The sequence below is a fragment of the Lepus europaeus genome, chromosome 6 (genome assembly GCF_033115175.1).
Source record: "Lepus europaeus isolate LE1 chromosome 6, mLepTim1.pri, whole genome shotgun sequence".
Lineage (NCBI taxonomy): Eukaryota > Metazoa > Chordata > Mammalia > Lagomorpha > Leporidae > Lepus > Lepus europaeus.
This window is the reverse complement of record NC_084832.1, coordinates 117,333,379-117,345,805: the sequence shown is the minus strand read 5'-3', so window position 1 is coordinate 117,345,805 and position 12,427 is coordinate 117,333,379. Positions and strand designations below refer to the sequence as shown.

The 12,427-nt window shown below is 40.9% G+C and overlaps 1 protein-coding gene across 3 annotated transcripts in view; it reads left to right on the top strand.

The window, feature by feature from the left end:
• DNAI7 (dynein axonemal intermediate chain 7) overlaps nt 1-12,427 on the top strand; it is a 102,011-nt gene that overhangs the window by 4,103 nt on the left and 85,481 nt on the right. For all 3 annotated transcript variants that reach the window (XR_009866234.1, XM_062194946.1, XM_062194945.1), the window contains exons 2-3: nt 8,225-8,309; nt 9,539-9,630. Coding sequence is in view for 2 of the 3 variants with exons in the window: in XM_062194946.1 (XP_062050930.1) it covers nt 8,225-8,309; nt 9,539-9,630 (177 nt within the window). In the remaining variant the exon portion in view is untranslated. The remainder of the gene's footprint in view (nt 1-8,224; nt 8,310-9,538; nt 9,631-12,427) is intronic.

Here is a 12,427-nt window from a genome sequence, read left to right as displayed (position 1 = left end):
GACTTTTTCATTAAAAGTATCTGAATTCTTTGAAAAAACTTACAAATTCCTTTGTCTTCCAACTTTTAGGGTGCCAAAGCAAAACAGGTATGTAGAAGTTATTTTTTCAAAAAGATTTTTATAAGCATTTATATTGTATGAACAGGATTTAAAAAATAATTGCCTTGGTGTCTGGGTCATGAAACCACCTGACAATTCAAACCATTGGTATTAGCAAAGCTTTCTTTGATCACTCAGGCACCGATGGCTCCTTGTTTTGTTTTGTTTCGTTTTTGTCTTACTGTGTTGTTAGAAGTATTGAGATATTCTGGGCCCATCTATACTGTAGTGTGGGTTGGTAGGCATGGTGGAAATGTTTGTTTAGCGGTGCTGCCCATGAGAAAATTATCAAACAGTGACAAAAAAAAAAAAAAAAAACCTCTCACAATGCAATTCATTGATGAAACATTCAGACTACAAAAATTGTATCTTTCGTGTTGCTTTTAAAGATTTATTTATATGAGAGTCAGAGTGACAGGCAGAGAATGAAACACAAAGAGAGAGATCTTCCATCTGCAGATTCATTCTCCAGATGCCCCTAGTAGCCAGGACAGGAAGTGAATCTGGGCCTCCGACATGGATGACTTGAACCTGACTCCTTGAACCACTCTGCCTCCTAGGGTCTGCATTAGCAGGAAGCTAGAGAATCAGAAGCCAGAACTGGTGATCAAACTGTTACTCTCTGGTATGGGATGCACGCATTTTAGCTTATGTGTGAACCTCTAGACCAAGCACCCACCACACCAGGTTAATTTTTAAAATTATATTCTTAATTTCCACAGACCTTCTCAAAAATGTTTTGGAGTTTCTCGTTTCTCTCAGATTAATTTCCAGACTCTTGTGCAGGCCCTACCCTATTTCATGGTCTCATCTCCTTTCTCACCTCTTGGACTGTTCCCAGGGCCCCCTGAACTTGTCAGCTATCCAGTGCTCTTCCAACTCCCAATCCCACACATGCATTTCCTCCTTCTTACTATCTTCATGATATAGATGAATCCCCAAAACTGGTAGGAAGAGTTGCCATAGAATCCCCCAAACTGGGTCTACTTACCAGTACACAGAGAGCCAGTCAGACATGGGGGTGGTAGAAGAAAGTAAATGTTTATTGCAAAGCACAAAGCAAGGAGCAAGACAGCTCTCATTTAATTCCCGTACTCCCCAAGGGGTTGGGGTAGAGGTTCTTACAAATGGAAGTCGGGGCAGACAGGTGTGTTTAGCTTCTTTCCAAGCTCTGGGTTAGTCTGGCACTCCACTGATGGCTCAGCAACATTGTGTCTTTTAGGGGAATTGTGATAATGGCCAGGTGGGTGCCGTTCAGTACCAGGGCTCATGTAGGTGTTGGTTACTTTCCCATGGTGCCTAAAATTCCTGGCAAAGAAACGCCTTGAAAGAAGATGGAACGTCAAGATATTATCTTCAGGGGAAATAAATGATGTCATGTGTCTGATGATCAGGGACCGTCTAGGGCTTGCTGCCCTGCGCCACTTCTCAATTCAGTGAGCTAATTTTCATAAGGGGTTGATTTGCGTCCATGAAAAATCAATTTTGCATCTTAAAAATGGAGTTACAATTTAAAAGTAGATGTTTTTTGCATTCTGGCTATTGACTATTCGCATTAAGTGCAGTAAGGAAGGTTGGTTTACCGTATAGTAATGTCTGATTTGGAAAACTCTCAAAATTAAGATGCCAGTCCAAAGGATACTTAGATTTTTCTTTTGAAAGCAGAGTCTCTAGTCATTAGAAGTTTTGGGGCCTACAGAAAGATGACAACTTCATTTACTCAGTGCAAGTCAGGGGACCCTTGAAGCTGGGTATTCTGTGTATAATTTTTAGATATGATAATGCTGCAAGCTGTTATCTTGTTATGGAGAAAACAAATTCTTGCTGAACCCATGCAAGTAATCACAGGGCCACTAAAAGGCAAAAATCCTCAGGAAAAAAAAAATTTTTTTTTTGACAGGCAGAGTTAGACAGTGAGAGAGAGAGAGAGACAGAGAGAAAGGTCTTCCTTCTGTTGGTTCACGCCCCAAATGGTTGCTACGGCAGGCACTGCACTGATCCAAAGCCAGGAGCCAGGTACTTCCTCCTGGTCTCCCATGCGGGTACAGGACCCAAGCACTTGGGCCATCCTCCACTGCCTTCCTGGGCCACAGCAGAGAGCTGGACAGGAAGAGGGGCAACCGGGACAGAATCCGGCGCCCCAACCAGGACTAGAACCCAGAGTGCCAGGGCCGCAGGTGGAGGACTAGCCAAGAGGGCTGGCACGGCCCTCAGAAATGTTTTTGAATTTTGGAGGAATTAAGTAGTCTAGAAAAAGTAACCACAATGAAGTATTTAAGTATGAAACCAACAATATTTTAAGTAAAAGACAGAAATCCTCAAGTTTCTTTAATTTATTCAATCTCATGTAGTCAGTTTTTGTCTCGTTTTAATTCCATTAGCAGTTTCATGACTTGATCAGTTTTCTTTTCTTTTCTTTCTTTTTTTTCAGAGTTCTGGAAATTCTTACCTAGTCCCTTTATTTTACAGCTGTCAGAATCCTGTATTCAGAAATATTTGTTAAGAGTCTTCTCCCTGGGCCGGCGCCGCAGCTCAATAGGCTAATCCTCCACCTGCAGCGCTGGCACACCAGGTTCTAGTCTCGGTCGGGGCGCTGGATTCTGTCCTGGTTGCTCCTCTTCCAGGCCAGCTCTCTGCTGTGGCCCGGGAGTGCAGTGGAGGATGGCTCAAGTGCTTGGGCCCTGCACCCGCATGGGAGACCAGGAGAAGCACCCGGCTCCTGCCTTCGGATCAGCACCGTGCGCCGGCCGTGGCAGCCATTGGAGGGTGAACCAACAGCAAAAAGGAAGACCTTTCTCTCTGTCTCTCTCTCCTCTTACTATCCACTCTGCCTGTCAAAAAAAAAAAAAAAAAAAGAGTCTTCTCCCTGAATTTGATTGCAAATATATATATATATATATATATATACACACACACACACACACATATACATATATATATTTAAGATTTGTTTATTTGGAAATCAGAGTTACAGAGAAAGAAGGATAGAGAGAATCCTCCATCTGCTGGTTCACTCCCCAGAGGGCTGCAATGGCTGGGGCTGGGCCAGGCAAAAGCCCAGAGCTGGGAGCCTCTTTCAGGTCTCCAATGTGGGTTCGGGGGCCCAAGCCCTTGGGCCACCTTCCGCTGTTTTTCCCAGGCTATTAGCAGGGAGCTGGAGCAGCCGGGACTCAAACCAGCGCCCATATGGGATATCAGCCTTGCAGGCAGCAGCGTCACACATTATGATTGCAAATGTTTGTAGAGAATAATCAGAACTGTGACTAACAAAAGGTTTAAAAATAGCCATGGTTAAAATTACAGCAGCTGAGCAGTTGACAGGGAGAGCCAGCTATGTTCATCACATGAAGCATTTTAGAAAACACCTGCACAGTCTCACAGAGTTTCTGTCCCTCTTTGGTCTCTGGGCCATGACACAAGGGGTGGTCTCAAAGGTCTCTGAAAGGCCCTTGGATTCTCTTTCATGAAAGGAACTAGCATGACTGATAATGTCACCCCAGGACCACTAGGCTTTTATAAACTTTATATAATCTGTAGAGCATTCACATTAATAATACGCATTGATAACTATAACTTAAAGTTTAGCATCATTTCACAACTTGGCAGTGCTTGCCTTACAATCCAGATATCCTAATTAGCTTATTATCTCTACAAAATGAGAGATCTGTCCTTTAGTGATCTCCACAGACCCATCTAGAAATTGCAAAGTTGAAAGAATTTAGAAACTTGATCCTCAGAAAGCCTGCAAAGATGTCATTTGGTCAAAATGGGATCCCTGATCATTGGTGAAATGATAGTCATGCATTTAATCAGGTGATTTTAAATCCTAAATAGACCAGATTTCTTCATAACTATAAAGTGATCCCTTAAATGTCTTCAAAATAGGTATATATATATATTTTTTTTTTAATTTATTTGACAGGTAGAATTATAGACAGTGAGAGAGAGACAGAGAGAAAGGTCTTCCTTCCTTTGCTTCACTCCCCAAATGGCCGCTATGGCTGGCGCTGCACCTATCTGAAGCCAGGAGCCAGAAGCTTCCTCCCGGTATCCCATGCAGGTGCAGGGGCCCAAGCGCTTGGGCCATCCTCCACTGCCTTCCCGGGCCATAGCAGAGAAAGCTGGACTGGAAGAGGAGTTACCAGGACTAGAACCCGGTGCCCATATGGGATGCCGGCACTGGAGGTGGAGGACTAACCAAGTGAGCCACGGCCCAGCCCCCAAAATAGGTATCTTTTCAAAATCTTTATTTCCTTTTTTTAAGACTAAGTTTTCCTGAACAACCAAAGTCTTCAAAAAAAACAGCAGGGAATACAAGAGAGGACCTTAATAAATTACAGAATTTTTGTCTACTTGGCTAGTTACCAAAAAGTAAAGCCACCAACAAAGAACGAAGTTATCTTGGCAGTTAAGCTTTTAAGGTAAACATTTTTAGTGTCGTGTCAGGCTAGAATCGATCCCAGGGAGGAAAGGAGCTAAAAGGAGATCAGTATATGGTAAAGGAAGGGAGCCACCAACTAAATGCAAACCTTAAAAACAGGGAAGACCACCGTTCAGAAGATGGTTGGAAGAATGAAAGCAAAACAGAGGAAACTTAAAAGATGAAAGTTCCTGGCAAACTTCACTAAGGAACCCTGTTGCTGTAACACAGAGCATCAGATTCTTTCATGTCAGTATACCTTTGATATTAATGCTGAATTTTTAGAAAGCCCTATTAATTTTTAAAATTATAGTCACTTTTATCACATACAAGCTTTTCTAAGATTTATTTCAAACCTTCTGTGACTTTTCACACCTCTGTGGCTTACATAAAGCCTCAGGTTTTGCCCCTTTTCCTGTCCGTACCAGAATAATCCACTCATTCTGCTTGAGGACAGAAATTTTATCTACAGTGTCCTGTGTCCTTTATCCAAAAATAAGAATGCATTCTCATGCTTGTGGCTTCCTTTGTATTTCTCTCTCCCCTATCTGCTGGTTCCTTTAATTGCCTTTTAAAGTAATGCTTTAAAAACCTCTAAACAAGAAAGAAAATTCCAAGTAAAAGAACATATGGAATTATAACTTTACTTACTTTTTCTTATTTTTTTAAAGATTTATTTATTTATTTGAAAGTCAGAGTTGCACAAACAGAGAAGGAGAGGCAGAGGCAGAGGCAGAGGCAGAGAGAGAGAGAGAGAGGGGGGGGGGGGGCTCTTTCTTCTATCTGCTGGTTCACTCCCCAATTGGCTACAACTGTAGGAGCTGCACCACCGAAGCCAGGGGCCAAGAACTTCTTCTGGGTCTCCCATGAGGGTGCAGGGATCCAAGGACTTGGGCCATCTTCTACTGCTTTCCCAGGCCACAGCAGAGAGCTGGATTGGAAGTGGAGCAGCTGGGTCTCCAACTGGCACCCATATGGGATGCCCCACTGCAGGCAGAGGCTTTACCCACTATGCCACAGCGCCAGCCCCCCAACTTTACTTTCGAGCAGTCTTGAAGTTTTTGTCACATATCAACAACTAATGAAAATATATCAACAGTACCAAAGGTACTGTCCCTTTTATGGAATTTAAGAAGTTAAGAATATTTTTATCTTTAGAAACATTTGTCTCATTTAATTTACCCAATTCATATTTAACAACTATACTTAGATTAATTGAGAAACTGAGATATTAGACAAGCACAATTATAATTTTAAATAATTTTCTCATCAAGGAAAAACTCTAAAGACTGTGTTATTGTGCTTAACACACAGGACACAATAAATACTATATGGCATCTTAATTTGCATTATTTGTTCCTGAGCTAAAGTTAGACTTTTATGATTCTAAATTACCAACAAGGATAAGTACAACATTTCCTGGCAAGCAAATCTAGGCACAAATGTATTTTAACAATTTTGAAATCTTTACCCTTTCTAAAAACAAATTTAAAGCAGTTTATATATCAAAAATTTGCTTAAGTTATAAGAACCAACAGACATGTAGGTTATTACAGTTTTTCTGAACCATTATTTTAGGTGTATTCCATTTTTTCTGTATTGTCTCTCTGATATGATAGCATAAAATCTTGCATATACAGAACTTATTCTCATTTTCGTATCTTTTCAGGAAAAAATTCTAGCTGGGGAAAAAGTGACATCACTCAGAAGTCTATTAAGTTACCACTTATCAGTCTTAGGGTGTATGGTAATACAGCAATATTATTATATTGTAATGAAATAGTACCAGGAATATTACAGTGAAACAGCATCACTTTAGTTTTTTAAAAATACTTTTGTATGTATCATTTCTTACTTTTGGGTAATACACCCTAGGGGACTATACAGGTAGAACTGCGTACTGCAGGACCTGTCAGAGAACCAAGTTTTAAAACAAGTTTGGCAAATTACAAAGCATTCTCTCTAAGCAGCTCTCTACCTCCTAAAAGGGAGAGGTCCCTTTAAGTCCAATGTCCAGTTACAGTTGAACCAAATTAGCCCAAGAGATGTTACGCTGGCATTGCCATGCATGAGACTGGTACTCACCAAAGATGTCTCCCTACATTTTAAGCCGATTTCTTGTACCCCAAAAGTGTCTTAACAGCAAAATCAGATCAAGAAAAGTAAGTGTTTGGGCAGCTGCCGGACAGTTCCCAGTAGTGACTCAGGGAAGATGCCCATTCAGGACAGTAGTTCCTTCATGGTTGCCATTTGGTTGTAGAATGATCTCCAGGGGCCGATGCTGTGGTGTGGTGGGTAGGGCCAACTGCCTGCAGTGCCGCATCCCATGTGGGCGCTGGTTCGAGTCCCGGCTGCTCCATTTCTGCTCCCACTTTCTGCTGTGGCCTCTCTACTGCTGTGAGAAGTGGTAAAAGATGATCCAAGTGCTTGGGGCCCTGTACCCGCGTGAAAGACCTGGAGGAGGCTCCAGGCTCCTGGCTTTGGATCGGCAAAGCCCTGGCTGTTGAGGCCAGTTGGGAAGTGAACCAGCAGATGGAAGACCTCTCTCTGCCTCTCCTTCTCTCTCTGTGTAACGCTTTCAAATAAATAAGAAAATCTTAAAAAAAGAGTGATTTCCAAAACTAGTTGGAAGACATGCTATGGATCCTCCACTACTGGGACTGCACATTGAGTGCACACAGAGCCATTGATCAACATTCCCCAAGGCGTTAGAGGTAAAGGTTCTTACAAATGGAAGTGAGGGCAGAGAGGCGTGTTCAGTTCCTGTCCACGTTCCTGGTTGGTCTGCAGTGCTCATGGCCCTCCTTTGATTGGCCAACAGTATCATGTCCCTTAGGGAATTTTAATGATATCCCAAAGGGATATCAGTCAGTCTGGGGCCAATGTGCAGGTGGTAGTTCTTTTTGGCTTGGGGCTTGGGGTTCTTGAAAAAGAAACCCCTCCAGACAAGACCAAATATCAAGATGTTGTCTGTAGGGGAAATAAATAAATGAGTCTAGTGGTTAGGGACCTTGCAGGACCGGCTGTACCACATCTTAATTCAGTGCATGAATGTTAGTAAGGGGTTGATTAGCCACCATCAGAGCAGGGAAAGGAAAGTAAGCTACAGGGAGGAGGCGGGGGACCGGGACTCATGGCATCCAGCGTCTGCGTTCAAGGCAGTGCGGAGGGGGCTCAGCTGTACCTCCTTGAATGTTAAAGTCCTTAAATACTGCCACCTGGAGTGCCACCTACTCTATAAACCTTTTACTTGACCCTTCCTATGGAAAATATACTCTCATTCCTTCAAATTTGCAAGATAACTCTCTGTATACTTGCTAGTCATAAAAATACTTCTCATCTTATGGCTGCACCGTTTTCAGACTATGTCTACATATATTTTACATTATTCCTTACAACATTTAGCACCAATTTAAAGGTACGGAAACCAGGAATGAGGGAATTATTTAAATTGCTTGTACCTGTCACAGTCACCCCGCCCTTGAACAGTTTATATGCCTGTATTTTTATTTGCATCCAGAAATGTCCATCAGTGTACTGAGTCGAGCCTTTGCACTAAAAGGCAGTGTTCTTTAGTCAATGAATGCATGAAAAAGTGGTTTCGTGAATGCAAACTGCTTTTCATAATTCCTGTTAAAGTAGGTGTGTTTTTAAGTAACTTGGGGGCATGTTGACAGCCTTTTTCCTGTTGTGGCTTTCATTAAGCCTGGCGGTAAGAAAAAGAAGCTGACCAAAGCTGAGCGACTGAAGCTGCTCCAGGAAGAGGAGGAGCGACGACTGAGGGAGGAAGGTAAGAAACAGTGATCCTATCTTCAGAAACAGGTAATACCAGCAATAAACTGGTATTTCTAGAATCCAGTTGATTTTTCCCCCAAATTCCTTGATTTCTATAACATGCTGTTCTTTATAATACATATCTAGTGTTTACAGGGGTGCACAGAAAGATCTGTTAGGACATAACCAAACACGTTCAGGTACATTTTAGACTAGGATTGTCATCTAAAATACACAAGAACCCAGTTAAACATTTCAGATGAACCGTGGCTAATTTGGGATAATATGCCCCATGCATTATTTGGGACATCCTTAAATTTAAAAAAATGTCCTTTATTTGAAATTCAAATTCAACTGAGCATCTTGCATTTTCCTTTGCTAATTCTTCCCCCTCCATCTTGAAGTGTGTTTATTTGCTGATGAAATCAGGGCCACTGGTGCTGGTTGCGCAGTGAGAGTCCCGAAACACCCTGTCGGACATGCTCACTGGCAAGAAACGCAGCAGCCTTCGCTTTATACCATTCAGTAATAATTATTTACCAAATTAAAATGTCCATTTCATTTATTTTAAAAATCAGCTAAATATTAATAAAAGCCTCAGTTAATTAAAATACCAAAAAATGATTTAAAAAGTCTGAATATTCCAAATGTTTTTAGCTCTCAACACTAAGAACATCTTTAGATTCTGATTCAGGGTTTGGAAAGATTGTCTTTCCAATTCCATTGTCTTTTTTAAAAAAACTTAAAATCATATAAATCCTTTCTAAGTGACCCATAATTAGCATATGTTATGCGGGTATACATTTTGGGGAATGTTAGGTTAAACTGATTGTCTTCACCATATATGTCATATTTTGTTCTTGAGAACAAGAGGAGATTAAGGAAAATTGCCTCTGATGACATCCTTGTCTCCAGATTGAGAAAATTACCGGAAGACTTTACCTGCCTGTAGTTACCCAAGGTGGATCTGTCATGTTTTATTGGTTAAAATAATTCTTGGATCGCTGTAAACTTACTGGAGAAGAGAAATGCCATTCTGGGCCTACTTGTTAGCCAGAAACTTTGGGAGTCTTGTTATTTTTTTGAAGAAAGGAAAGCTTAACATTTTCTCACTTGCACCATTTCCCAAAGCCTGTGACTACTACAAGCTATTCCACCACCACTACTTGAAAATATGTGGGGTAATTTTAAGGTTTAAAAATACAGTACCCCAATCAGGGAGAATTTCTTTTGTCTGTTTTTTAGAGGAAGCCCGTTTGAGATATGAGAAAGAAGAACAGGAAAGGCTTGAAATACAGCGTCTTGAGAAAGAGAAATGGCGTCAACTGGAAGAAAAAGTAAATCAGCATGAATAATGCTCTTTTAACGTGTTGTTTATTTTCATCTTATTTGAAAGGCAGACAGAGATCTTTGGTCCTCTGGCTGACCCACCAGTCAGCCACAACAGCCCGGGCTGGACCAGGCAGAAGGCAGAAGCCCAGAGCTCAGTATGGGTCTCCCATGTGGGTGGCAGGGACCCTGGTACTTGAGCCATCATCCACTATTTCCCAGGGTGCACATCAGCAGGAAGCTGGATAGGAAGCCAGGTAGCCAGGACTCACACCAGGCACTCAGATATGGGATGTGGGTGGCCCAAAAGGCAGCTTCTGCATTGAAGGCTTAAACTGTGGCTATCAGATCTGTTGCCATCCAATGTCCTTGTCATTCCATAGTTACCAGCAATATTTTACTCCTACATAAAGTATTTCAACTCATGTAACCCTACCATAACGTAAGTGACGATCTTACCTATGTTTCTACAGATAAGGAAACTGAGGCGTAGATAAATTAGGCAGCAAATAGGTGACAGAGTCAGGACTTAGACCTAAGCAGTCTTGCTTCAGAGCCCATGCTCGGAGGCATTGGCACACACGAACCTGTTTTTTAGGCTATTTAACAGGGACAAAAAGCAGCAGTTCACAATATTCTATTTTACTTTTTTTCCTTCAATTTCCCTTTCCTTTCCATTCCCTTCCTTTTTTTTCCTTTTTTTTTTTTCTTTTAATCAGAATCTTTTAGATCAGTAGTTCTGAAATGTTTTGGTCTCAACGAAAAACTCATTAAAGTCCTAAAAATTGAAGACCCCGGGGTTGGTGTTGTGTGACAACAGACATTCCATAGGAGCACCGGTTTGAGTCCTGGCTGTTCCACTTCTGATTCAGCTCCCTGCTGAGGTGCCAGGGAAAACAGCTGAAGATGAGCTAAATTCCTAGGAACTTGGCACACACGTGGGAGACTTGCATGGAGTTCCTGGCTTGGCCTGGCCCAGCCCTGGCTGTTGTGGCCATTTGGGGAGTGAAACAGCAGTTACATCTTTCTCTCTGTAACTCTGCCTTCCAAATAAATAAGTCTTAAAAAAGTAAAAGACCTCAAGGAACTTTTGTTTATGTGGATTACATCTATCAACATTTACTGTATTAGCAATTGAAAATGATAAATTTTAAAACTTACTATGTTAATAGACATTAAATAAACATGGATAAAAATAAACTTTAATAAACATAATATGTTAATATTTTAAAGAAAGCTATATTTTTTTAAATTAGAGAAACTAATGCTATTGTTTGTTTTTAAAATCTGTTTACTGTCAGACTTAACAGAAGACAGCCAAATTCTCATATCAGCTGCAGTATTCCGTCAGGTGCAATGTGTTGTTTTGATTGAAGTGTATCATGAAAATCTGGCTTGATTCAGAAAATGCAGATGGAAAAAGGAGGAATATTTTATTAGCCTTTAACCCATTAAATCCTAAATATTTCAATAGCATAATATTTATATCAAAGTTACCATAAGTGGTATCTTTATTCTCAATTTATGCCATTACCAGTGTTCTATAAATAGGATGATGGGACATAATAGATTAAGATAGTTGTGGATGTTCTTCTCTGATACTATACCAAAACTCAGCAAGTGTTAGTTTCTTTTTCTTAATTTTTACCACTTTCTTTTATTTATTTAAAGGGCAGGAAAGCAGAGATTCCCCATCTGCTGGTTTACTGGCCAAATACCCACAATAACCAAGTCTGGGGCAGGCTGAAGTCAGGAGCCCAGAACTCAACCCAGGTTTCACATGTGGGTGGCAGTGACCCAACCAATTGAATCATAACCTGCTACTTCCCAGGGTGTAGGAAGTTGGGACGCCAACCCAGGCACTCCAACATTGGATGCAGTGGCATGTTAACCAGTCTGCCAAATGCCTGCCACATGTGGTAGTTTATTAATGTGGAACCTGAAACCTTATTTATTAATTCTTCATTACCTGTTACATTAAAACATTGCCTTTGTCTTATAGTCTGAATAAATGTTGTATCTGTGCATGATTTTGTAGTATTGTGAATGGCTTGTCTGGAAAAATTTTGTTCACTAAATTATTTACTTTCAAATGTTGATGCAGTTTATTATTCATTATCAAAAAGCCACATATGGTAATGTCACCTGTAATCAAATCAGAAATTTTTAAAGATTGGGAAACATTCAAACTTACCATGGTAAATATAAGTTTTCTAAAACTTGAATTTTGCTTGAGAACTTGAATTTTATCATTGGCAATATGTATTTTGAGTTATATCCTGGAGGTGACATATTCAATTCATTTATACTTGAGAGATTATCTGCCAGAATAGTCAAATAATTGTACCAGTGTTATTTTTCCAGCATTTTGTGTTGAGCCACCATTGTGGCATTGTGGGTAAAGCCACTGCTTGCAGTGTTGGCATCCCAGGTGGATGCCAGTTTGAGTCCTCGTTGCCCCACTTTTGATCCAGCTCCCTGCTAATGTGCTTGGGAAAGCAGTGGAAGACCACCCAAGTCCTTGGACTCAGGAGACCTGGATGGAGTTCCAGGCTTCTGGCTTCAGCCTGACTCAACCTAAGCCATTGTGACCATTTAGGGAGTGGACCAGTAGGTGGAAAATCTCTGCGTAATTCTGCCTTTAAATTTAAAAAAAAAAAAAAAAGACATTGTGTGTTTTATGCATACTCCATGTTTGTTGATGCAGAATATTAAAAGCATACCTAAACATTGAGATTTAATAAAAATAATTGTCACCTCTTCAGTTTATTCTTATGTGAGGCTAGCTCCTCTTCCTCACCATGC